The sequence below is a fragment of the Pteropus vampyrus genome, unplaced genomic scaffold (genome assembly GCF_000151845.1).
Source record: "Pteropus vampyrus isolate Shadow unplaced genomic scaffold, Pvam_2.0 Scaffold241, whole genome shotgun sequence".
Classification (NCBI taxonomy): Eukaryota; Metazoa; Chordata; class Mammalia; order Chiroptera; family Pteropodidae; genus Pteropus; species Pteropus vampyrus.
In genome coordinates, this window is record NW_011889022.1 from 289,114 (window position 1) to 316,740 (window position 27,627).

General features: G+C 40.3%; 2 protein-coding genes, 1 long non-coding RNA gene and 1 pseudogene across 5 annotated transcripts in view; 3 read left to right on the forward strand and 1 right to left on the reverse strand.

Annotated features, from left to right (window-relative positions):
• GPR161 (G protein-coupled receptor 161) overlaps nt 1-7,782 on the forward strand; it is a 35,032-nt gene extending 27,250 nt beyond the window's left edge. Inside the window, exons 3-4 of the mRNA XM_023519935.1 lie at nt 6,812-6,958; nt 7,352-7,782. Coding sequence (XP_023375703.1) covers nt 6,812-6,958; nt 7,352-7,524 — 320 coding nt within the window. The 3' untranslated portion in view covers nt 7,525-7,782. The remainder of the gene's footprint in view (nt 1-6,811; nt 6,959-7,351) is intronic.
• An 834-nt stretch (nt 7,783-8,616) lies between these two features.
• On the forward strand, nt 8,617-11,866 carry LOC111728984. Its single transcript, XR_002776041.1, has 2 exons — nt 8,617-9,790; nt 10,184-11,866. It is a non-coding gene; the product is annotated as an uncharacterized LOC111728984 (long non-coding RNA).
• A 2,578-nt stretch (nt 11,867-14,444) lies between these two features.
• Nucleotides 14,445-27,627, reverse strand: part of DCAF6 (DDB1 and CUL4 associated factor 6) — a 57,896-nt gene continuing 44,713 nt past the window's right edge. The window contains exons 11-13 of one of the 3 annotated variants that reach the window (XM_023519932.1): nt 16,114-16,229; nt 14,851-14,934; nt 14,445-14,636 (exon numbers count right to left, since the gene is read on the reverse strand). In XM_023519932.1, coding sequence (XP_023375700.1) covers nt 14,908-14,934; nt 16,114-16,229 — 143 coding nt within the window. In that variant the 3' untranslated portion in view covers nt 14,445-14,636; nt 14,851-14,907. Of the gene's footprint in view, nt 14,637-14,850; nt 14,938-16,113; nt 16,230-21,329; nt 21,362-27,627 lie in introns of those variants that run through there. The other 2 variants (XM_023519931.1, XM_023519933.1) reach the window with 2 other exon arrangements.
• LOC111728989 lies at nt 25,581-25,699 on the forward strand (annotated as a pseudogene).

The window sequence follows — 27,627 nt, forward strand, 5'->3', positions numbered from 1 at the left end:
CTCCATTTACAAGTCCCTCCTACGGGCTGGGACACTGACCACATTCCAGCCCGGCTGTCTGTGTACGCGTCTGCCTTTCCCACCGGTGCACAAGCCCGGGGGGCAGGGCTCACCTTCTTCACCTCAGCTCTGCCGCTGACGTACACCTCGTGGGACGTCAATGTCAACGTCGACTGAGCGAGTGAACATACGTGTGGGAACTGGCTCCCAACTGTCAACCTTGCTCTAAAGTGCCAGTTTTCCCTCGCAGCAGTGGACCCTGATCCATTTATTGTTTTCTTAGAGGGCGCAGCGTCAGCCTGAGCTGCGCTCACTCACAGCTCAGCCATTAGTAGCTGATTAATGCAATGGACCCTTATTACCATAAAAAATCTACGGACGCCCACAGATGAAAACCCTGGTTGAAACTGGGGAGAAAAGGCACAGCGATCAGCTTTCCTGTCTAATTCCATAAAAAACCTAGAACTTCACAGAATCAGTTTGAAAAGTACTGACAAGAAGCTGAGGAAATATTAGAATATAATAATAGAGAAAAACATTCTCCAGTCATTTGTCCTGCTATCTACTTGGCTATGACCACAGGAGACAGCTGCGCTAAAACTATTTTCTTAAAAGGACAGAGTTTTTTTTTAACGATTCTTTATTGCAATAAGCACAAGTAGTCAACCTATTTTCCTTAATCTACAAAACGCTTAATCTGGTATTACTAAAACTCAATCTTCCAATTAGCAAAAAAATAGTTCAATTTCTACCTCTCTGTAATAGGCATGTTTTTATCTTAAAATTTTTCCTTTAAATTGATCTCCTTAACCTCATTAACTTGTTTCATGTTACCAACTAACAGTGAGCTGCTTTGATTCTTCTTAAGAAAGCATTTGAGACACAGTGAAATATGGTCTATAATAAGTATAATAAAAATCTTACTTCATCAGCAAGTTTTCGGTTAAAAATCCTTGACTCTTCTAGTGGCGACCAGATCTTTATGTCATAATCTATGCCAGACGAGGCTAGAACTAGAAATAAAATGTACATGTGAACATAAACTTAGGACACATTGCCATTTATTCAAGACATATACACGTATATATGTACTATCTACACACGCACACGTGTTTGTGTACACACATGCATTTATGTGTGTGCGTACGTGCATAAGCATGTATGTATAGATGTCTGCGTACATGTGCATGTGTGTGCATGTATGTGTATGGATGCATGTGTACTTGTATGTATGTGTGCATGCACATGTGTTTATGTGCATTGCGTATGGATGCATGTATATGTTCATCTGTGCGTGTGTATATGTGCATGCATGCCTGTGTATATATGGGTGTGTGCATGCATGTGCATGTACGCATTGTGTACAGGCGCATGCATGTGTGTGTGCATATATGTACATATGCATGCGTATAGGTGTGTGCATGTGTATATGCATGCGTATATGTGTGAGCATGCATGTATATGTGTGTTTATACGTGTGTATTATGCATACATAGGTCCTCAAATAACATCATTTCATTCAACGTCATTTCATCATAAGGTCGATGAGATGCCACAGGAGCTTAAGTCTTGTTGATAACAATCACCCTACAACTAGATGCTGTTTCATTTCAAGTCGCAGAACCTATCTATGACATTAAGCGAAGGCACGCTGTACGTCCATGAACAGCAAAGGCGAGCCAGAATGGAAACTGTACCGATACACTTAATTGCTATCTGAGAATATTACTTTGAAAATTTCCTAAAAGTGACCCTAGAATACAATTTTAAGTCCCTCTTGAATGACCCAAATTTCTTTTGTATCCACTGCTGCTTTATGAGAAACGTGGCCAATTTCAAACGGAAGGCAAGAGCCCGCCGCGGGCACGTCGAGGTCCAACGTGGCTAAGAAGTGAGCAGCTCAGTGAGCTGAACCTCTTATAGCTAATAAAACTTAGACAATATATTAGAAGACTGCACTCTTTAACCTACTTCCTCATACTTTCGGCTGAAAGCAGGTAAGTGTTTTGTTTTAAACCCAAGTAGAGCTATACCCGACCCCCGCGGCTGCCTGTTGGGACAACTTGGATTATTCCTACATCGACAGCTAGACACCAGCTGGAGCCCATGAACCACACAACAGTTCCTAGCCCTCGCCTTAGAAAAGGCCTTCTTACTTGGGTCAAACGGATGTGGCTGCAGGCAGTTCACCACATGATTGTCAGCTTCCAGAAGCATTAAGTGCTCAGCGGTGTGACGATCCCAGATAAAGATGTGGCCACAGTCAGAACCACTCATCACAAAGTTAGTGCCCCAGAAATTGGCTTCTTTTATCTAAGGATTTTTTAAAAAGAAATGATAAGAAAATTCAAATCAAAGTTATTAAAGAGACTTATTCTATTCGAGTTAAAAAATTAACTGGCTTAGAAAGAAAGTAAGTAAGTAAAAACTGAAGAGAGTCTTTGCCTTCTAGGATCTTCAGATCATGATAGGGACTGATTAGTGGAGGATAAAGCAGTCAGCAGTGAAAGGTCCCCCAGGAGGACAGGGATTTTGTTCTGTTCAATGCTGTATTTATAGAGCCGGAAACAGTACTTGGCACACAGTAGGTGCTGAATTAATACCTGCTAAATAAATGAATGGGATTTCTGGGTTTTGGACACTATAACAAAAAGTATCAATATTTACATTAGCTATTTGAAGCTCTCGCAATTGAGAAGGAAAGATATAAACATATTTACTTTTATGAAGCAATGAGAAAGGAATATGATACATTGCAGTGGTTATGACATTTTTCAATGGATGCATAAGAATAAACCATCGAAATCTTTGTACTTCAGATCAGGATTTTTCCAGTCATTTTACCTGCAGCTGCTGCTTTGCTATTCTGGGCAAAGCAAAAGGAAAAAGCCAGTTCTACTGTTACTTGGAGCTATTGTTGACTTATCTTCATTTTTTTCCATTCCAAACTCTACTTATTTTCATCCAAAATTTTAACCAGCAAAATGCAAGAAATGTAAATTTCTGGCTTCTATTAATAGTATTGTTTGAATGACTGAGTTGTTACTACCAAGGGTTTCTACAGAGCTAATTATTTCCCTACCCTAGAGTAACTTTTTGCCTAGACCCTGAAGAAAGCGAGTCAAAACGATTCTGCAGATACTTTCTGATGACCCAACGAATGTATGAGAACAATGGTTCAGAATAACAGTTCTACTAATCGTCTCACATCGTCCTCTTAGTGAGTAATGACCATAACGTTGGGTGTAGAGCCTTGTGGATTGTAAAAACTCGAAAAGATCTTAGAGACCACCTGGTCTTCTTATTTCACAGATGAGGAAATGAAAGTCTAGACAGACAAAGTGACTAAAACAAATCTTTACCCGTCAATCTTCACAGGGTTATAATAATTAAATAATCATTAAAGCAACCTGACGATATTCTGCGATGAACCTGGATTTCGTACATCCAAGTATTTCTCTCCGAAACCAGCAAAGGGTGCTGATGTGAACTAAACGACCCACAGGGCGGGGACGGCGGGGACGAGAGCAAAAGCAGCAATCGTTACTTGCACGAGCTAATATTTAAAAAATCCCACAATAGTTCCTCGGCAGGGTAGAGTTTTCTTGTAACAAATAATGATATGTCTTTTGTGACATATCACAGGACTAAAAGAACCTTGTTTGGGTCCAGAGATAACTGTGCAGGTGCAATAACGTTACAGTGGAATCACACTGGCAACGGGGGAGAATAAGGTAAGCCCTGTGGGAAACACCCCTATCGTGACACTGCCCTGTCTCCAAAGAAAGCCATGAGCATTCGGTACCATTGTCCTGGAGTTGCGATGGCCCTTATAAACCATCTTTACTAGTGGCCTTCTAATGTTCAAAGTGTCCAGTTCTTCCATTTCTTTCCTCTCTTTTCTCCTCCTGAAGAACTCCTGAATGCGGGCAACGGCAGAGCGTCTACGAATTGCATATTAAAAGAAAAAAAAAAAACACAAATAAATAAATAAATAAAACACAGGGCACTACAGAATGAAAATGATAAACAGTAAGATACAGTAAGTCTAGAAAAATTTTAAACTAACATCCTCTCAGTAAGGCACCCCCAACCACACGCATAAAAACGCAGACACAACAGTGAGACTACATGACTAGTTGAGTTACTAAAACGAAATGTTTTAGTTAAGAGATCACTTAGAAACGCGGGACTGGTTGAGAGAGAAAAGGAAATGGCATGCGGCACACTGGTTTTTAAAGGTCTGTTTTCTAAAAACAGAATACAGACAAAATTCATGTGCAATTTACTACGAATAAAACAAATCCTATTTAATGTTATTTCTCGTTCCTTCCACGTTGAGAAATGTAAAGGCATAAAAGGAAACGAAATGGAACCAAGAGTAACATATAATAGCAATGGGCAAACTTATGCTTTCGGCAAAGATGTCCCCAGCACAGAAGAGAGAAGGAGAAGAAATATTAACATACGTGCGATCTATACGGACTCCACATCGGAAGGGAGGTTTAGAGTGAAAGCAGTGGATTTTATTTTCCTAAAGACCGAGCTTGTGCCAGAGCTGGTGACTGAAGCATAACGGGCTCTTTCTAAGACTGGTTTATTTACTAGAAGAAACTTTTCCTAACAGGTGACATGACTTACTAAGTTTGTTAGTTTGAGTGTATTATTTAAAACACTGGATTCTGACATATGATGGACCCAAAACCCTAAACATATAAAAAGTCTACAAATCAGTTAGAAACGTGAACACTGTAACAGAAAAACAGGCAAAGGACATGAGTAGAGAAATTATGGGTAATAAATATGCAAAAAGTTGCTTGGCCTCACTGACAATAAAGATAAAACGACAGACAGATCTCGTATGTCTATTAGATTTAAAAGATTCTGACGTCGGTCAGAGTGGCGAGAACACAGGCAAACAGGCGTCACTGGTGGGGTCTGAAAGAGGTTCTCCACCTACCAGAAGGGACGCTCACTGTGAACTTTCCACTGGAGTAGAACACGCACACATACACACGAAGAACACCGATCAGCAAACAAATATTTATTAAAAAGCCTACTATTTGCAAACCACTAAAAGTCGAAAAAGACATATGACGGATACATCAAGAAAGGAGAGAAACTGGAATCGTAAAATGCTGAATTAAAACCTCAAAAGGCAGAAAAATGAGGGCAAGACAGACTAGGAATAAAGGACGAGGGCAGGAAAAAACGGCCTTATAATGAGAAACTGCCCCCCGACAATCTCGGGGTCAGAAAGCAAGAACGGAGGCAGGGCAGAATGAGTCTGCGCTCGTTTACTCTCAGGTTTTCTGTTTACCACTGTTTATTAGTTCATAATACTCTCCATCTCAGTGTTGGAGCTTTTCCAGAACCCACTTAATGCAAGGTGGTACCTTTTAGCTGCAATCCGCACCGTAAAGGGAGAAACTGACTTTTGAGTACTTGAGATCAAAGGTATAAACCAGAAAATCAAAAAGCCTTGAAACAAATTCCATTTCTCTGTCATTTAACTAGAAAGTGATAACTAGCAATAGACCACACTTTTTTTGCAAAGTTACTGCAAATATACCTTCATGTTAAAACAGCCTTGAGACACCAGCATAAAAGCAAAAACAGTTGTGAGACCTTTAAAAGGGACTCCTCATGAGAATGGGCCTTGAACGAGGGATTTCTCGTCCACCCACAGTATTTTTTTTGGCTTATTTCATCTTTTCTGTATTTCCTGTGGGAAACTCCGCCAACATTGTTACATCTCTGATTGTTGCTATATATTATGTTTTATATTCCACTTTGTTTTAGACAGTAACGCTAAATAACCAACACGTGCCACCAAAATTAGGTACCAGGTTGATTTTGTCAAGTAAACCATGTTTTGCAAAGATAAATAATGAGACCGAGGTTCACATCAATATTTAAAGTATACTCCATCATTGGTCTTCAAATGACAGCAGTGATGGAGAGTTGCGTAGCATCTCGATGTGTGGCCCTCCTGAGTTACTAAGCTATTTGATAAGACAGCAGCTTTCTTTTAAAAAAAATCGGAATCTTCAACCTACATAACAGAATTAGACTCAAATCCATTTTGTTATTGATCTCAAGGAAAAGAAGTATATTTGAATAATAACAGAAAGTTGCTGATTGTTATCCCTATCAAGTTTTAGAGAATCGTAAGTTGCATTCTTCGACAAAATATTCAAAGCGACGAACCCACATTTAGAGTACATCGTTTCAGATTAGAGCCACTTCGTCATAGGACACACTTGAAGCGAACATCAGTTAAATCTGCACACAGGAGTTTCTTTGCATTCTATTGCCATGCAGTACATGCAGCTCAACATAGTCTGTGAAAAGCAACCTGCTTTACAATGCTTAGCACTTAGAGCTCAGTAAGTTTGAAGAAGTATTAAGTGTTAATAGGAAAGGTGGTTAGCTGTGGACCTGGCAAATTCATCATAAAGAAAAAAATAAAATAATGAAGGAACAGACTGAATTACCTCATTATTCTATCCCCTATTGTTGTTCCTCTGATATTAAATCTAGTGAAGGGAACACAATAACTAAAGTCACTCACAGACTTCAAAGAACCAGATATTTAAAGCATTAAGGTCACCACTTTTATCATCTAAATCTAAAGAAAAAAAAAATCTAAAGAAAAAAAAAACCCTTTGTTTCCTTTTGCGATTTAAGGTATTCTGTGAGAATCTGTCATTCGACTAAATGTATATGAGCAAATTAAGGAAAGAGAAACGCTCGCCAAAGACGGATTAGAAGGAAGACCTTGAACTTGATCCCTTTCATCTTTTAACAGATCAGACCCCAGCCCTGGTCCAGAGTGTGGAGACTGCGCCCCGTACCATCAAGGCCACACCCTGGAGCGCCTACGTTCCCCTGCTCAGCTGCTCTTGGGGAAATAAAGAGTTAAGCCCTGAGCTGGCTCATTCTTCCCAACCAGAAGGTTAAGTAAGAAGCAGGCAAAGAACAAGGGCTTCTAACACCCTAGGAGTTGCATTCCCTCTCTATGATTATTTTTTTCCTTTGCGATTTTCTTTCATAAAGAATAGACTTGAATCATCAGAAAGACTGAACGTGCTCATAATGATGACTAAACAGATGGTGGCGAATTTTCAGTATGCAAAGAATTTTGGTTTCGGAGTAGGTGACGGAACCAAATTTCTATGCAAATAAGAAATACTCTTAAAAAGTGATCAACAGGCGACATAGGGTTACTATATTGAACCTTTACAGAAGAATTCTTTAGAGCATCTTAATCGAGTCTAGAACTAAACCCTATTTGAGACTACACGAGGACCTCTTCGGGAAGCTTACTAGACGCGCCTCTGTTTTTCAGGGCAAATCACCTCTGGGTTTGGCAAGAGGAGGAAGGGCTACCGGCTCGGCCATCACACCGTTTGCTCTAAGATGGACTTGGCACCTGAAAACAGCTTACATAGAGACCATCTGAAGAGAAACCCAGACCGCTCGCCTTTCGTCCCGTTCCAAGGCACATGTTTATGCTTCTAGACCCAGTGCACAAACTCACTAAGAGGCACACAGACAACTTGGCTATCTTAACACCATGATAAGAAAGCATACGTTTGATCATTTCCTCCTTCTATTTGGTTTCCATTTGATGTTCCCTGCTCTTGCCTTAGACAAGGGTAAGGGGGCCAAACAAGCGGTGATCGTAGATTTCACCGTTCTAAAGCCTGCGTATCTGCCAGTTGGGCACCGCACCGCAGGCGAGAGCTCGGTTTCTCTCCATGGGACCCATTTACCGCGGAGCGAGGCTCAGCACCCACCAGCTCGCGGCCCTAACGCTGCCAGCTCCCTCGCTGTGTGACTGACGGCTCCCTCGCTGTGTGACTGACGGCTCACGGGTTTTACATTTGTACACGGTTCCTTTTTAAACGGTTAAGCAAGTACCCACATAGCGGCCTCCATCTTGCCTCTTTGCCAGCAAAACCTAGAATATTCACCGTCTGGCCTCGCAGGGAAAAGTCCAATGACCTCTGCTATCGAGTCCCAGGTGCATTTACACTGAGACCAGCACAGTTAATGGGAAGAGCATTCCATTTTAAAGTAGCTGTGTTAGTGGTTAAGGCCTTTATTGTCTAAGACGTTTCCTTCTCATGCTTGATCTCAGCCCAAAAGTGAAAACCAGGGTCATATTTAACCAAATTATAAGAATGCAAATCTTTAAAAAGAAATCGCTTTGCATTGCAAAGAACTGTTTTGAAATTTTTATTAAATGTGCGTCCAGATGGCTTAGCTACAAACTTTTTAGATTTCGTTTTACAAATGAAATTTGGGGCAAAAAACTTTGAGATCCACTATGTAATTCTTTATACAAAGTAAGGTACAGCTGTAAGTATATACTTTTACCACTTTTAGTTTTCGGGCCATTCTCCATCCGAATCAAACCAACCTCGATGGCCTTCTCTCTGAAACATGCGTCCCTCGGGCGGGCATTCCCTCCACGTGTGGAACATGTCCTAAGACGCTAAGGACCAAATGGTTTGATTTTTACAGTGGAGCTTTGGGATCCCTTGTTGCTGCGGAAATGAATTCTCGATCATAAGCCTACTTCCGAGCTAGTCTATATATTATGTTTTATATTCCACTTTGTTTTAGAAAGTAACGCTAAATAACCAACACGTGCCACCAAAATTAGGTACCAGGTTGATTTTGTCAAGTAAACCATGTTTTGCAAAGATAAATAATGAGACCGAGGTTCACATCAATATTTAAAGTATACTCCATCATTGGTCTTCAAATGACAGCAGTGATGGAGAGTTGCGTAGCATCTCGATGTGTGGCCCTCCTGAGTTACTAAGCTATTTGATAAGACAGCAGCTTTCTTTTAAAAAAAATCGGAATCTTCAACCTACATAACAGAATTAGACTCAAATCCATTTTGTTATTGATCTCAAGGAAAAGAAGTATATTTGAATAATAACAGAAAGTTGCTGATTGTTATCCCTATCAAGTTTTAGAGAATCGTAAGTTGCATTCTTCGACAAAATATTCAAAGCGACGAACCCACATTTAGAGTACATCGTTTCAGATTAGAGCCACTTCGTCATAGGACACACTTGAAGCGAACATCAGTTAAATCTGCACACAGGAGTTTCTTTGCATTCTATTGCCATGCAGTACATGCAGCTCAACATAGTCTGTGAAAAGCAACCTGCTTTACAATGCTTAGCACTTAGAGCTCAGTAAGTTTGAAGAAGTATTAAGTGTTAATAGGAAAGGTGGTTAGCTGTGGACCTGGCAAATTCATCATAAAGAAAAAAATAAAATAATGAAGGAACAGACTGAATTACCTCATTATTCTATCCCCTATTGTTGTTCCTCTGATATTAAATCTAGTGAAGGGAACACAATAACTAAAGTCACTCACAGACTTCAAAGAACCAGATATTTAAAGCATTAAGGTCACCACTTTTATCATCTAAATCTAAAGAAAAAAAAAATCTAAAGAAAAAAAAAACCCTTTGTTTCCTTTTGCGATTTAAGGTATTCTGTGAGAATCTGTCATTCGACTAAATGTATATGAGCAAATTAAGGAAAGAGAAACGCTCGCCAAAGACGGATTAGAAGGAAGACCTTGAACTTGATCCCTTTCATCTTTTAACAGATCAGACCCCAGCCCTGGTCCAGAGTGTGGAGACTGCGCCCCGTACCATCAAGGCCACACCCTGGAGCGCCTACGTTCCCCTGCTCAGCTGCTCTTGGGGAAATAAAGAGTTAAGCCCTGAGCTGGCTCATTCTTCCCAACCAGAAGGTTAAGTAAGAAGCAGGCAAAGAACAAGGGCTTCTAACACCCTAGGAGTTGCATTCCCTCTCTATGATTATTTTTTTCCTTTGCGATTTTCTTTCATAAAGAATAGACTTGAATCATCAGAAAGACTGAACGTGCTCATAATGATGACTAAACAGATGGTGGCGAATTTTCAGTATGCAAAGAATTCTGGTTTCGCAGTAGGTGACGGAACCAAATTTCTATGCAAATAAGAAATACTCTTAAAAAGTGATCAACAGGCGACATAGGGTTACTATATTGAACCTTTACAGAAGAATTCTTTAGAGCATCTTAATCGAGTCTAGAACTAAACCCTATTTGAGACTACACGAGGACCTCTTCGGGAAGCTTACTAGACGCGCCTCTGTTTTTCAGGGCAAATCACCTCTGGGTTTGGCAAGAGGAGGAAGGGCTACCGGCTCGGCCATCACACCGTTTGCTCTAAGATGGACTTGGCACCTGAAAACAGCTTACATAGAGACCATCTGAAGAGAAACCCAGACCGCTCGCCTTTCGTCCCGTTCCAAGGCACATGTTTATGCTTCTAGACCCAGTGCACAAACTCACTAAGAGGCACACAGACAACTTGGCTATCTTAACACCATGATAAGAAAGCATACGTTTGATCATTTCCTCCTTCTATTTGGTTTCCATTTGATGTTCCCTGCTCTTGCCTTAGACAAGGGTAAGGGGGCCAAACAAGCGGTGATCGTAGATTTCACCGTTCTAAAGCCTGCGTATCTGCCAGTTGGGCACCGCACCGCAGGCGAGAGCTCGGTTTCTCTCCATGGGACCCATTTACCGCGGAGCGAGGCTCAGCACCCACCAGCTCGCGGCCCTAACGCTGCCAGCTCCCTCGCTGTGTGACTGACGGCTCACGGGTTTTACATTTGTACACGGTTCCTTTTTAAACGGTTAAGCAAGTACCCACATAGCGGCCTCCATCTTGCCTCTTTGCCAGCAAAACCTAGAATATTCACCGTCTGGCCTCGCAGGGAAAAGTCCAATGACCTCTGCTATCGAGTCCCAGGTGCATTTACACTGAGACCAGCACAGTTAATGGGAAGAGCATTCCATTTTAAAGTAGCTGTGTTAGTGGTTAAGGCCTTTATTGTCTAAGACGTTTCCTTCTCATGCTTGATCTCAGCCCAAAAGTGAAAACCAGGGTCATATTTAACCAAATTATAAGAATGCAAATCTTTAAAAAGAAATCGCTTTGCATTGCAAAGAACTGTTTTGAAATTTTTATTAAATGTGCGTCCAGATGGCTTAGCTACAAACTTTTTAGATTTCGTTTTACAAATGAAATTTGGGGCAAAAAACTTTGAGATCCACTATGTAATTCTTTATACAAAGTAAGGTACAGCTGTAAGTATATACTTTTACCACTTTTAGTTTTCGGGCCATTTCTCCATCCGAATCAAACCAACCTCGATGGCCTTCTCTCTGAAACATGCGTCCCTCGGGTGGGCATTCCCTCCACGTGTGGAACATGTCCTAAGACGCTAAGGACCAAATGGTTTGATTTTTACAGTGGAGCTTTGGGATCCCTTGTTGCTGCGGAAATGAATTCTCGATCATAAGCCTACTTCCGAGCTAGTAAATGATGCTTCTCACGTGCTTAAGAAGCAAAATTTCTTAAACTTTCTCTCTTTAGGATACAACGTACCTACTCCTCCAGGTTTAATGAAGGTGAGTGGGCTGTGGTCTCAGGGGGAAGGGCCCTTTGGTGCAGAAGTATTAGAAGCAGGCCTCATTCAGATAGTTCGAGAGCCGCTCAAGACGGTGCTAAGGAAGTTTGGAACTTTAAAAATTATTTAGATAAAAATCAGAAGGAAGGTTTTTCACCATTTACAATTTTTGGTAAATAGCTAGGAAAGAGTAATACAAATTTTTTAAAAAACTGGTGTAATTGTGAAACAGTCTCTGTGATCACTTCAGCGTCCCCTCCACATGTACATCTTTGTATAAACTATATTTAATTTTATAAATTTATTAAAACTGTCTTTCATGTTCTTATAAATGGGTTCTTCAATAAATTAAGTTTCTCGAAGGTAAGAATTTTATTATTTTTCTGTTACTCTTCAGTTTACTACTATGTCCTATAGAACAAAACGAAATACATGGGACAAACGAAGGCTAAATACCTAAACGAAGGCTAAATACCTAAACTGACTATGTAGACTATTAATTATATTTAATTTTTCGAAAAGCAGGGAAGCAAATGTAGACCCAGAGGTGGTTTCAAATCTGGATCATACGAGGGTATGAATTCAGTACCCGTAGGACGCGGGGCCAGTTCTGGGCCACTGTCTCTGGTCCTGTCTCCTCTAAAATACTCTGCTAGTCCAGCTGGTTGCCTGACGCTCTCAGGTGCCAACTCTGTGGCGATCCAACCCCAAGGAGGACCCTTAGAACATATAAATCATCTGAACGTCATAAAAATGATAAATAAATGATAAAGATCAGCAGAAAGCTATTACGGTTTCTGGTAATATTTCCAAACTGAGGATAATATGCTTCAAGAAGTTTTGGATGCCCTAGGACCCACTCTTTCCCCAAATCCGTTTTAACTGACGCTATACTACTGTGTTTAAAAAAAAAAAAAATCACCTTAGGTCTAGAATATACAAAACCTCTGCCTAGTACCCTCAGTTTCCTCGGCTATAAAGCAGGCTTGGTATAAAAGTGTTGTAATTAGCCCGGATAGAAGATGCTAAATAACAGTGATTTTTTTTTTTGCAAATGTCGAATATCTATTAAAAATATAAGTTCTCATTTAAACAAACAAACGTGGAAGGTGATACGGTACATTTTGTTAAAAAGTGGGTACTTAAATTCCATTTTCAATTGTGACCTTAGAATCGCTTTTGTTACATAAATACAGGGAAAAAACCAAGGACATATGTTCACTTACATAACAGAAGGCCATAAATGCACAAGCTTAAAATAATTATGGACTCTAGCCCTCCACTCTGGGTTTCAGAAACCAACAATCTGATTTGCAGACTGTGCCACGCCTGCTAACCTTCCCTGTACCCACCAAGTGGTAACGATATTCTAAAGGGACTCCCTCTGGGCAGGAAAGAAATGGAACTAATTTTACTTGTCTAAAATGTATTCTAAAAATGCTAAAGATTAATGTGTGCAGGTAGAGGGAAGATGTATGATTCGTCTCCGAGTGCAGAGAAAGATGGCTTCTTTTACATTTACAAACAGTGCCACTGCAAAGCACTTGGACTAAATCTGACTCAAGGAAGATATGTATCCTTTCACACTAAGGCAGGGTCAATGAACTGCAAGCTACACTGCTCAGGATTTTTGCTGGTCCTCTGTCAGTATGTATCCCCAGAGCCATTCGTATTGTAACTGCCGTTTAAGTGGCCGCACAGAATATCCTGGTTGTTTAATATAACTATCAGTTATTTAGTGCTTTCAGTGTGAGACAGGCCCTGGGATTGATTTTTAAAACATTCTTACAATTCTAGGTAATCAAAACCCCATTTTATAGATAAAGACACTGAAACTTAAAGAGACACTCAGCAATTTGAGAAAATACAGCTGGTAAAAGGTAAAACCAGGATTCAAACTCAAGTCATTATACAACACCGTTATTCTTTAACGGTAAATTAACCTTTTCATTGTATTTTTCGCCTGACAGAAATGTCAGAATAGTTTATAAATAACAATATATTGAACACATAAATATGTGAAACGGTTCTTCTCCTGTGTGAGCTAGGATTTTAAAGATAAAATTTGATTTCCTGAAAGAGAACAGACTTACAATGAGGTATGAGGGCACGAAATGTGGACACAGTTTTTGAAAAGTATGGAATGCAATATACTTTAAAAGATTTACTTCATCTACTAAAAAGTAAAATATATCCTTACGATCACATATAAAATGAAAAATGGGAAAGGTATATAAACATGTTAGTAATTCGATTCTTATTTTAGTTACATTATTTGTTATTTGGTGTAATTTTTCATTTTCTAAACTGAGTTACTAAGTTTAACATAAATCAAAGAAAAATGCAATGTTCTCAAAACGAGAACTGTTATCACACTTCCTTGATCTAGGGTCAACAGAAAAGCAGAAAAACTGAACATTAAAAAAAAATCCAAAAAAATCCAAAAAAATCCAAAGAAAAGCAGCAAAGGCCAGGATGTCTACAGGGCAATCTGACAGCTAAATATGATCGTGACTATAAATGACCCGGTGGTCATGCAACATTCCTTTCTCTTGATCTGTAAAATGAGGAGCAAGCCTGTGGTAGAGAAATAAAACAATGAGATTTTTTCCTTCCCCTCCTAATGCACTCTGCTCAAAGAATGTAGTGTGTGAAACGATTTACAGTTTAAACAATCCTGTGAATTTATACGACTAAGACACCGTCAGAGGAAGCAAATGTCAAAAATGGACAGAAGCCTCTAAGTGACTTCGAAGAAAGCCTGTGAATTATATTTCTTACAGTTCGTGTTAATTAAAAATTTACCAACCTATCACCAGGTCCTGCTCGATACCTTGCACCTGGGATCAAAACCGGGTCATCGTCACTGTCGTCTGTGTCCTGCAGAGCTGAGTCCCTGGCCGACGTGTCCTCACGAGGCGCAGGCCCCACGGCCCCTGTCTGCGGCTGAGGCTCGGGACTGGCGGGGCCGCGTTCCGCAGCACGCTCGGTGCCAGTCTGATCTGAAGTTCCCGGTTCCTTGTCTTTTTCAGACAAAGAGGATTCTTCTGGAACCTCACAAGGGCTATCAAGGTTGAAGTCATTCCTTTCACCTGAGCTGGAATCCGAGGGTTCGGATGTGCACTTGTCTGATTGTGCTGTCAGAAAATAAAGCAGTGACAGTCGGTGCTGTAGGCAACGTTCATTATTTAAACTAACTTCGAAGCTGACACGGACACTTCCTAAGATAAAGTCTAACTCTCCTACAGGGAGAGGAAAATGCCAAACATGCCATTAACTCTGGAAAGGCGGACACAGATTAAGGCTTCTTATTTTCCCACATGAAGCAACTGCGTACAGAGGACAACTCACCTGTATCTACGCGGTTCTGAGCTATGTCTTCTGAGGACGCACCTTCCTGATTCGCTGTCACATCATCCGATGAGTCTTCAGGGGCTTCTGGGAAATAAACCAAATGATCATGAAATCTGAATTTTTAAAGAAAAATAAGCACCAATTTAATACTCCAGCTTTCCTAGGTAGAAGTAGTTCACTACTTTTTTTAGACCATAGAAACGTTTGAAACTCTGATAAAACCTCCCCCGCAGCAGGATGCAAACTCATACGCACACAGAAGTTCGTACAAACGCCATCAAGGGTGGGCTGCAGCCCCGCCCACGGCCCCGCCCCGAAGCCCCGCCCCCATCCTCAGTGCCAACTCTCGGTGAAGTCCCGGCCTCAGATCGTCCCTCACAGCTGACGTTCCTCGAGCTTGCTTTTTTCCTAACCTTCACAAAATCTAAACCTAAAACAGACTGTGTTTCTGCCCAAAGGGTGTAATCTGCTTTTGATATAATCTGAATTATCGTGAACACATAGTACTAAATTGACCTCACCTTTAATTCTGTTTTGTCCATTGAAAATACTTATTTCTGGAATTAAAGTCCAAGACCCATGAAGAATCAGTTTTTAGCTCCTAACTGGACATCTGCTTATCAGACAGTTGTCTCACACATATTTGATTCTTGTAAACGCTGTTATACTGAGGTGTCTATTCACTTTATAAGAAACAGAATTCATTTATTGCTTCATTTATCAAGTATTTATTGAAAATCTTCTCTGTTCCAGGCTCTGTGCTAGACCACTAACTTCCATATAATAGTTACATAAAAATATTCTAGAAAAGGATTCTGATAACGGTACTTCCTGTATGAAATGGGTGTCACTCATAACTCATCTAGACTTGATTCCTCTTTTTCCTTTCCATAAACCACCCACACTCTCATAAAAATCAAGGCAGATACTCTGAACTCCACAGCTAGGTATAAAAATGAAAAAGAGAATTCAGATCAACATTCACATCTCACGCACTGTCAGTCTGACCACGACCCACCCACTTCGGCCGCCCTGTCCACAGAGGGGAACCAGGCTGCCCTGCGAGGCCCCACCTGAAATGCTGACGGCCCGGCCCTCATGCACCCATTGTTTTTGTAATCAACAGTAACAGCTGAACTACAGAGCCAAAAGTAATTTATTAAAAACAAGACACAAAACTGCACCGTCGAGAGAACAGAAAAAATAAGTGGATGTCCAACAATAGGGTTTTCTAACGACAGAAGCAAAATGAGAGCTTACTTGTGTCGCTGTCTCCTGCGGGCGGCTGCTCTGAGCCCTGGGGGACCGAGGGCCCGTCCTCGCCCCCGGGTCGGCCGTGGCTCCCGTTCCCTCTGGAGCTCGAGGCGGTGCTGCTCCTGCCATCGAAACGAGACAAGCGGTCCCACCAAGAAGTTCAGAAATACGAACTTGAGGATAACTTTTATCTTTTACTACAGTATTCATTCAAAAAATTCAGGCTACAGATAAAACGCAGGGTTTATTATTTTAATAGTACTCGCTAAACATCGCTTTTCATCATCAAGGCGACTATGCCAGTCCACTCTAATCTCAAAAAAGAGATTTAAAAATACAAAAGGGCCGCTTCTACCCTGCTTTTACGCTTCTAGGATCTGTTGTTTCTCTACACATCTCCTTCTTGAATGTTAATTTAGTGACATCACCTCCCTTCTCATCCTCACTAGAGATGGACCACCATATCCATCCCTTTAACGGTCCTACAGACCCGATCATATGCCTTCTTAGACTCTGTTGTTCTAGGCTACTTTTAAATTGATACTTGAAAACGGGCCTAGACACCTCTCTGGTCCCTGAACTGCCCTCTGCGGGTCCCCTCCAGTCCTGGACTGTTCAAATGCACAGGTGACTGTGCATTACAGTTCTTTGCAGGAGGACAGCGTCATGTTTTCTGGTTCAGCTTTCACACCCACCTGCTGATGACCGTAACTCTGCTGGCATGTTTGCCTAGAGCAGAGTGCTAGACCGATTTAAATAAACGACTTTCAGTGAGTATTTTGTGACAAATCATGGCATCACATATGGGTCAGGAGGGAATTGGGTGGGGAAGAAAATAGAGGAAGATGTGTAACAATCTGACTAAGATGAAAGTTAAACTCACAGAAATGCAACCATTTCTTAAATTTAGAATAATCGTGAACAAGAAAATGAAACTTAAGAGTTACAGTAACTTAAAAAAACATTAATTATAGACAAATAGCAGTGATCAGTAAACAATGCAAATTATCATGAACTTTTTGTCAAGATTTCGTAAAATCCTTTCGGCTAACTGTAAAAGTCAATTTCATTTTTAAAAAGGGCATTCACGTATAATGTATATCTTTAAAAAGAATATATATCGATATGGGTATATACGCAGAGAAAAATGTCAGAAAGAACATGAACCAATGTTGTTATCTCAGTAGATTTTATTGCAAGTGATTCTTTCATACTTTTCTCTAAATTGATTTTTTTTGCAATTAATATGTATTTCTTTTTATCAGAAAGAAATACATAGTCATTTTAGTAAAAAGAAGCTAATGTGATACAGAAGTCCTTGTTTTTTTCCATTGAGAAAGTTATGATACAGGCATAAATAAAATGCTCAGTGTCTAATAGTTATGATAATTAAAACATTATGGCACTGATGTAAGAATAGAGAGCTGTTAGTTGAAAAGACAAAGTAACCAAGTAAATATATTTAGCATATGTTAATATGGCATTTTAAATCACAGAAATAAATTGATTATTCAATAAATGGTACTGGGACAAAGAAACGGCCATGTGGAAAAATTAAGCTATAGCTCTACATCACACTTTATGGTGAAATAATTGTAGGAGTAAACATAATCTCTGATAGAAAATCATAGCAAATATAAGAGGAAAACAGAAAACTTCCCCCTAACCCTGGGCAGGACAAGGCTTTTCTAAGCATGAGCTCACAGGCCGAAACCATAAAGCGAAACCACCAGAGGTGAACTAAAAGACAAACAACAAACTGGGAAAAATATTTGCAACAAATGAAAGACAAATGATTTCATCCTCGCTTAACTCTATAATAAATAAATGCCTCTTACAAACCAATAAGAACAAGATAAACACCACAGTAGCAAACTGTGCAAAGCGTCTAAAAGGCAATTTACGAAAGGTGACACCTGCAGCTCCGATTCCTTGCGGCCTGTGGCATGCCAGTCACTGTGCTCAGCGCTCTGAACTTCTCTGCATGATCTCATCATAGCTTCCCAACAACCTCTGAAGTAGGTTCTAATAAATGTGCCCGTTTTCAGGTCAGAGAGGTTCGACAGCTCATCAAGTTCAGAGTCCGAGCTCTTACTTAGTATGCTCTCCTGCCTCATCCGTCCCCAAAGAAGCTAAACCAAAAGCAAGACACCATCACGGCAGAGATGAAAAAGACTGCATCCTTTTTTTGAAATGCTTTTATGATGAGTGTTGAATACCCTCATAATCAGAAAAAAAAGTTATTACTTTTTTGATAAAGAAATAAGAAACTGATGAATTAGAGAATATAATTCATGGTCAGTTTTTAGAGAAGAAAAAGAGCATTCAAAAGAAGAGTGGGACTAACCTTTTTTCCAAAACAATAAAATAAAATGCTCAGAGATTCTTTATAAGAAATCAGCCCCTTCTGCCAAGAATCATGAGAAAAGACAAAAAGAATTAGTCTGAAAATCTTTTGTGATCTTAAATTACGTATTACGAGAAAGGGCCATAGAAATCACAATCTTTCAAAGTCGAGGTGCAACCCTAGGGCCCATAAAGAAATGCTACCGCCTGCACCTTCATTCCCTACGTCTAGAATGCAGTGACTTCTTCCTCCGTCCCCGGCTCCCTTCCCGGTCCCAGGCACCGCCGCCCCTCGCCGGTGCTACTGCCACAGCCTCTTCCCTGGTCCGCAGGCTTCCACCCTCGGCTACGGGCCGCACAGCAACCAGCCATCCTAATCCTCCTAAACGCCTCCTCCCCGACTCGGCCTCATCCGCGGCTCCTGCCTCCTGCGCTCGCTCCACTCCGGCTACACGTGTAAGCTCTCAAAGGTCCCCGAACACACTAGGTCTGCCTCTTCTCCAGAGCCCTGGCACTGGCCTCGTCTCTGCCCTTCCCCCAGCTACGTGCAGGGCTCACTGCTCCTCACCCTTCAAGGTCTGTCCGAATATCATCTCCTCAGCGACGCCTACTCATCCCTCGGTCTGCCCTTCGCCCGTCCCTGCCGTTTCCTTCCACGCACTTAGCATCTTCTAACGGGTCACACGATGCCCTTATTCAGTACGTCTCTCTGTCTCTGTCTGTCTGTCTGTCTCTCTGTCTGCCTGTCTCCTCCACCTACAATGGGAGCCCCAGCGGGGCGGGGAGGTCTGGCTAGTTTCCTCACTGATGTGTTCCCAGTGTCTCGAATAGTCTCTGGAACAGACGAGGTATCCAATGATACTTGGAAATCCTACTTAATCAAAGATCTTAATATAAAACACATACACACATAAACACAAATGAAAACCAGTGATTCGAAATACATAAGTAATATTATCATATAAGAACATATAATTATATATTAAGAAACAATATATAACCACATTATATATTACTTATACATATTATATATCATACTAACATATAATATGTAATTACATTAATATACAATCAAGAATGTTAATATATTAATTATACCAAATAATTAATATATTGGTGATAAAACATGATTACTATATATTAATAATATAAATTATATTAATATATAATTAATTATATGATATATTAAGAAAGATTAAATTGCCTTTGTGGTAATTAATATTAATATAGCGATAGTAATAAATTTTTAAAAATTTGGGAGGCAAATCTCAAGCAAAAGACCGCAAGACAGTGGCAAAGAATATAAAAAACTCACATAGCTTGATTTTTTTAAGTGTAAGATTTAACTAGATTAATGAGCAACATAATCAGAAATGTCATTAAAGAGAACTTATACAACCATTAAGTAAATATAAAGTTCAACATTACTAGTAATCAATTAAATAAAAATAAATATTATTTTAAAATCAAATATACAAGTTAAAAATAAATTAGCATTTCGAACACTGGCCTGGAGACAGCAAAATGTGTGCTTTTCATACGTTGCTGGTAGAAATGTAATGATAGAAGATGCTTTTGAAAATAATTTGGCAATATCTTTTGACCTAGATACAGTTCATTTCTAGAAATATATCTCAATCTTAAAGGTGGGGAATAATGCCTGTAGACAAAGATATTCATTTAGCCTTATTTGATTAAATAAAAAAGGAAAACAAATTCACTGCCCAATTAAAGGGAAATAGTTAAGTAAATTGTGCTACATCTACTTGATGGATGTACAACTAGTAAAGTAATATTTACGAAAACTGAGTAGCAACGTGAATATTTATTGTAAAGTTAAATAAATGCACAGGGGAACAGAGTATATTTAGCATGATTAAAGTTAAGTTTTAAAACTCAAAACAAAAACCATACATATATATACATATATATATACATACACACACACACACATACCTACACATAGCACCTAGATGGCAAAAAGCTCCAAAATGTTAGGTTTGTTATTTTTGTACAAATGGTGGATAGGTGATTAATTCTTATCTTTTGCATTTTCTACCAAAAGAAATATCCCAGGACCGGCAACCTCAGCATCATCTGGGAAGTCGTTAGAAATGCGAATTCTCAACTGAACTCTGCGAGGGGGGCCCAGACATCTGTCTTCACAAGCTGTCCGGGTGATTCCGAAACACATTCAAGTTTGAGAACCAATACATTACAGCAAAACAAGACATAACGATGACGAAGTGCTAAAAATAATATCTAATACAATCCTACAAAACGGCTAAGAACATCTTCACAAAAATATTAACTTACCATTCATCTGTAAAGTTCAGTTTTATTGTGCTGGTGGTTGTTCCTTCTGTGCTGTAGTGCAAACTTAAAACTGGTTCACCTGTCCCTGGTTTGGGGCTCAGCTTTTCATTATTGTTATCTGAAAATTGTGTTTAAAACATTTGAAAAAGTCTCTGAAACCAATAAAAAGATGACATTTCCTAAAATTTATAAAACTTAAATCAGGCTGTCCTTGTCATAATTCTTTCTCACACCTGTTATGGTTCTCACTTCAAGTTCAAAGGCAAGTGTTATAGAAACACTCATATTTCGAAGCGGCATTGCACCATATTCTAGCTTTGTGTACATGACTCCCTTTGATTCGGATGGAAATCAAACACATTTGAGAACCATATGTAGTCATTAGGGAATCAAAGACTATCGACATGCAATGACATAGGTTACAAACTGGTACTTTTATTTAATGGAACGCTCGGGATTTTCTACTTCGGTTGCTAGGGCATCAAGAATAACTACCTCAGAAACACTGACAAGATGCAAGAGCTCCCAAAGGAAATTCTGTCTTTCAAAGTCACAGACTCAGCATCTGGAGGGGATCACAGCCTCCACTCTTCTGGGGGAGAAGAAAATTTACTGTGCTTTATTATTTTCTGACACTCTCTTTGTGATAAGATCACGTGTTCTGGTATATTTCAAATCTCCTCCTCCTAACTAATCTGCAAGGGATTTGATCACTAAATTACGGAAACGAAAATTTCGCCTTAGGATTCAATAGGTGATTTCCATGAAATACATCAATTTCAATGTATAAAATCTTTGTCTAATGGCAAACAGAATCAAGAAACCCTGCAGAAATTGATACAGACCAGTTCAAAGTCATACTCCCCCCGCCAAAGAGTACACAGATATTCAAGGACAAAATTAAATAGTGCTTTAAACTGTTTCCTTTTTATGAGAAATAACAGCTTGGGGGTGGGGGGGGTGGGGATTAAATACACAGAAAATACAAGTTACTATATAATCAAACATGTACCATTTCTGCCAGTTGCCTGCAGAAAGAAAACTCTTCTGTGATATACTTGTTTTCTTGATACCATCAAGGACTGATAATAACAGTACTAAAACTAAGCTTTGTCTTGCAAAATAACAACAAAAGCAGTAACAGCTTAATAAAGCCAAAATTACTCGGGCTTTGTGCTTATTAGGCAATAACAGACTTAGATCTTTCGCACGCCTCTTGAAGACATCAGTGCACTCATTAAAAGAGAATCTCGGAGAACCTCGGCCCTAGCTTGCATCCTGTGAGGACAATTATCGACACTTCACAAACACAATAGGAGCAGAAAGGAAAAGGGATTCTCGCCCAGACGTGAGACGTCAAGTAACAAAACTCCGGAGGATCCATTTTACCGCCTTCACTTCTAATACATGAGAAATCCTCTCCTATAACAATAATTACTATTGACAATAAAAGTGTGAATGATTCTCTAAGCTTGTCTCCCAGATGGTAAAGTCACTTTGTTCCTGAACTACTTTCGTCAGGACTATGTCCTTCATATAAACAGCGGCTGGAAATAAATGAACAATTCATTACAACTTTCCAAGATTCAGTATCACGATCAGTGTTTTAGAGGGGGGATTTTGCCGAATGGCATTCTGATAAAATGACTGAATTAACAGACCTTTAGCTTACATAAAATGATCAAGGCTGGGACTTTTAACACATCTGTCCTAACCCTGACCACCTCTGAAAATTTTGCTGTTTGTGAGTCATTTGTCCACATAGTTTCCCTTTATTCTTTGGTTCTGCTGTTGAAATTTTTGTCCCACTGCCGCCAAAGCCACGGTCATCGTAAGCCTCTGGAACTGGTGGGGACAGAGCGCTGAGGAAGCTGGGGCTAGTTCTCTGTTCTCTCTCATACCATTTGATAACGTACTTTGCCATTTCTTTTCACTTTCAAGTACAGAAGGGGTCGCAAACAAAAGCAGGCGTGAGAGAGCTGCGGGGCGGAATTTCTTAGCTCCGCCCTGTTCACAGAGGTGTTATGAGCAGCCTTGTGAAACTTACTGCTGCATCCAAACTTTCCTTTTGAAGAAAATGAAAGAGACAGTTACAGATACCTGCATGCTGTGACTACGGGAATACAGTAAACAGTGATGTCGGGAGTTCAGAATGGCACAGAAGATATGTTAAATGCATGGAGGACCCTCACCCCCAAAAAGCAACAAGCTTCCTGAGACAATGTCAATTAAAATCCTCTTCTTTATGGTATCTGTTACTAAGTTACTATTTAATCTCTCATGAGTATAATCTATATATTGTCATTCTGGTAAAACATAGTAGTACTTATTAAATGCCTACAGTTGACAGAATCTGTTCATTTAAGTTGTTAGTGAACTCACCAGTTTGTGTAAAACCAGCCCATCACTATACCAGTAGAATGCAGGCTTCTGTGAGCTACAGAAACTGCAGGCCCAGCCCAGCCCAGCCCAGCCATCCCCCTGCAGATGAATAACCAGTGTCCCTGGCTGAAGCACTATACAATGAAGCCTGGTCTCTTTAACCGAGGAATTAATATGAGTTAACGCATTCCCTCGCCTGTTCTATTCTATTCTTTCCTTTGTTTGACCATCTACAATCTATCGGGTTGAATTTTCTCCAAAAAAAAAAAAAAAGAGATCCCTAGCTTACTAGTGAATTAACTCACAATTTGTATTTACGACAAAACGCACATTTAAGCTACAAATATCTAAGCAAAATCTACTTTAAAGTGCTAAAAAGTTAAATTTATTTTGATTTTATTTGAAAAAATATTTGTAATCATTTAAATTTTCCCTAACTTGCTTCATGTGTTAGAGGTTGGATCAGCAAAAACATTCTAAAAACTGTATTACCGAAAGCCTTATTTACAGAATGCACAGGTGTAGAGAAAATATTCTGCTTAACAAGTTTTAATTTAAGAGCCTAAAGTTTAGCGCTTCACCTAAACATACACATGACATTATACAGAAAGTGTCATAATAATAAGCAAATGTATTGGGCATTACTACGTCCCAGGACACATCTGTATTCGGCTTTAAACCTCTGCAGCACATGGCATCTCCACTTTACAGGTGACGAAACCGCGGAGCTGGATTCTTTTTCTCTAGTTACCCAGATTTCCTTCTATATGAACTTCCTACTTACTGAACTCCTGGACATTGCTTGAATACAAAGTAGAAAGTAAGACTGCTTAAAGAAACCACTATTTTAATTAAGCGCTACCCACGGATAGTCGTCACTCCTCAGAAGTGACGTATGTAATTCGTATCGGCAACCCCCGTGGCTCCTCCGTCTCCTTCGCCAGCCATCTCCTCGCAAAAGCTGTCATTCCGCGATCTTCCGGATCTTCCTGAGATGTCTTAGCTATGTCTACTCCCTCTTCTCGCTTTTTACTTTTATCCTAAATGACTCCATCTACTTCCATGGCTTCGGTTACCATCTAGATGCAAACAGTTACCAGATCTGCTTCTCTCATTCTGCCGTCTCTCCTAAGCTCCGCACCCAGCCGGCCGACCGCCCATGAGACCTTTCCCCTTGGGTGCCTCGCAGACACACCTCAAATGCAACGTAGTGGACCCAGGCTGCGAGCTCCGCCTCCTTCGACACGTCCCCTTCAGCCCCTTATTCCTCTTCCAGATCACCTATTTAAGAAGTGTCCAATTCACTTAATTGTGCCCAATCAAAACTTGAGAGCTACCCTTGCAGAGGCTAGAAAAGTCAGCTGCTAGCTAGTCCCATCAGTGCCTCCTCCAGATCGCAAATGAGGGTGAACAGCAAACACGGGGTGAAGCCAGCATTTCTTCTGCAGCACCTGTCGGAGGCGGGAGCACCTGAGCAGCGCCTGGCCCTGCCCAGCTCCTCCCCCAGAAACCAGTCGGCACCTCACAGAACTCTGAACTGTGCCTCTGAGCATCTGCACTTTGTCCTCATTTACCTTGTGCTTCCCGCTTTTACTAACGCGTTAGGTTTCATGTGTTAGTTGGTCTGATTTGGTGTGGAAATGCTCAAAGGGTTTTCCGTATAAACTAATGGCAATTGCTTCTTCGCTTTACCCCGCTTTGGCTTATGAAAGGTTTCATGAGAATACTCAGCCTAAACACCTAAGTGATAATTAGTTCTAAGGAATATTAAAAATCTAGAAGGAAGTCTGATTTCACTAACTTATTTTTTCTCCAGAATTTAAAATGTAATAGTTACAGATATATTCCAGTGTGAGGAATATTAAAACTTATATGCCCCATTAACATGGCAGGCTTCAATCAGATATTTATTTAACAAAAATTAAAACTGTCAGAGTAAATTTTGTAGCTATCTAAAATGTTGTTTGCTGTAATGTTGTCAAGAAGATATGACTAACATAAGTTTTCTCTTGAGGACAGTGCACAATTAAGGGAATGCACACGCATCTAATGCATGACTGGTCCAATTTTTCCATTTTCCATGTACCATAGCAGAATGCATAAAGTCTGTTTCACTGGTTTCTGATCATCTACAAGTCTCTTTCTGTAAGTAAATGTTTTACAAACATCAAAAGAGGTCTGCTTATGTCAAATAGTACCGAGTGGCCATTAACATTTATATTTCTAAAACCTACAAAATAAGTTATATTTCTTTAAATCCAGAAAAGAAAATGAATGTCTGTCTGATGTACAATTGGCTTAAGTTTCAAACTTAACAGCATTATCAACCTCTATTTGATGGTGATCGCTGTACTGAATATAAAGCAAATGGCTTTTGTCATGTCTGAAATTTAAAATTTCCTTATGTCCTCTTAAAAATTAAACGCTAAGTCTACGCCCACGCCACCCTGAATGTGCCCGATCTCGTCTGATCTCAGAAGCTAAGCAGGGTCGGGCCTGGTTAGTACTCGGATGGGAGACCACCTAGGAAGACCAGGTGCTCTAGGCATTAAAAAAAAAAAAAAATTAAATGTTAAGATCACAGGTTTCTTTTGTTATTTTAATAAAATAAGGGGAAATTGCCGGCCTATTTCTAAGAGGAAAATTTTGTTAGTTTTAATAATGTAAACAGACAAGAGAAATATGAAGACGACTTTTTCCCTTCCTGTACAGAAGGCATAACATACAGACACAAATAAAAAGGAAAACCAAAAACTACTCCCTAGAACATACTGTTCAAACTAAACAAAGCACATTGACAGACATCATTCCGCTTACTGAAAAATGTTTTCTGCAGAAGGGCCGTCAACGTGTGTGTACACACACCCGAGATTTGCAAAACACTGGAAAGTTCTACAACATGTTGTATACTTATTTCCCAACCATTTTGTTTCTCAAATAAATATTTTGGTAAAAGAAAATAAAAACTATTGGGGCAGCCAGGAAGCCTAATCTCAACGTTTAAACTAAACATATTTTCGTTTCTCAAATGGGCTTTTGTTAAAAATTCAAGATAAGAGAGAACACCGGTTGCAATCAACCAGTTCAATAATGTGTTTTTCAGGGAAGTAAGCCATTAAAAATTTTAAATTTTTATTAGTAACATTTTTACCCTTGGTAACTGCCCCAAATAAAGAAACCTATAAACTACTATGGGAAACTGAATAACGTGTAAAAGCACCTGAGCACCTGGAGGATGGTGAACACCGCCAGATAAATACCCGGCTGAATTATTACTTCATGTCTTACTTAGTGTCTCTTCAAAAGTATGAAAAAGAAAGTCTAAAATATGCTTAAACGACCATTAGTCAGAGATGTATTTAGAAAGAAACCTTACTAAATGTACAGCTTTTTCCACTCTCCAGGGTAAAATGGACGTCAAGAGTCTCGACAAAGGTTAAAACTTGAAATAACATTCATGGAGACATCAGTGTCCCCTCTACCCGGAACCTGCTCCCCAGGATCTTCCTTGTTCTCCAGGTGTGGTCAGTTTGGAGACTGCGACCTCTGCCCCCTCGCGACAGTGCCTTTCCGCGACCTTTCCGTTCTCAGTGGAAAAAGCCACCTGCAGACCGGCGTCCCCGCCTTTTTGCCCCGACATCTGTCTCCTCAGACCGCTGCTGCCGGCTTCTGCCTCCATCATTTCACTCGAACTGCAGCAAAACCAATCGATAACCCCCGAGCCGCCAAACTCAAAAAGCGTTTCTCAGTCCTTCCCGTACGTGACAGCGACGCGTCCCACGGCACCGCGGCCAGGTCCCCCTCGAGCTTCTGTGTCCCCGGCTTCGGCCGTGGCACGCCTTCCGCCCCCGTTGCTCGGGGACCCTCCTTCTCGGTCTCCTCAGCTGCGTCCTTTGCCCGCCTGACCCTTGGAGTGTAGACTGTCCTCGTCCCACTTGATCCTTTCCGGGGACAATCTCCTCCCCTCCCACGGTTTCAACTGCTCCCTGTAAGCGGCCGATTCCTCATTTTTATCTCTACCTCAGACCTCTCTGGTGACTCTCAGGATCATATATCCACCCGTCTGTGAGAGTCCTCCACGTGGACATCCAAAGATACTTCGAACTCAATGTATCAAGAAAATCTCATGTCCCTTCTCCCCTTGTAACCAGCTGTTCCTCCTGAAATCTTCGCCTTGGCTGACGGTATCGCTAACACCCTAACGAGACATCCTGATGGCATTTGCTCATCAACCCCAAAGTCTCATTAATTGTCTCTTAACTATTTTAAAAATTCGCCCCTTCTTCTCGTCCCCACCACCACTGCCTTACTGGACCCCTCATCACCGCTCGCCTGGACCACTGCAATAGCCTCTTATATGCTCTTGACGTTGTCCATTTTACTCCCTCCTAATCGATCATCTATAACGCTGCCAAAATGATTTTTCCAATACAGAAGTCTTGTCACGGGTCTCCCAAGCTCAAGTAATTTCTGCAG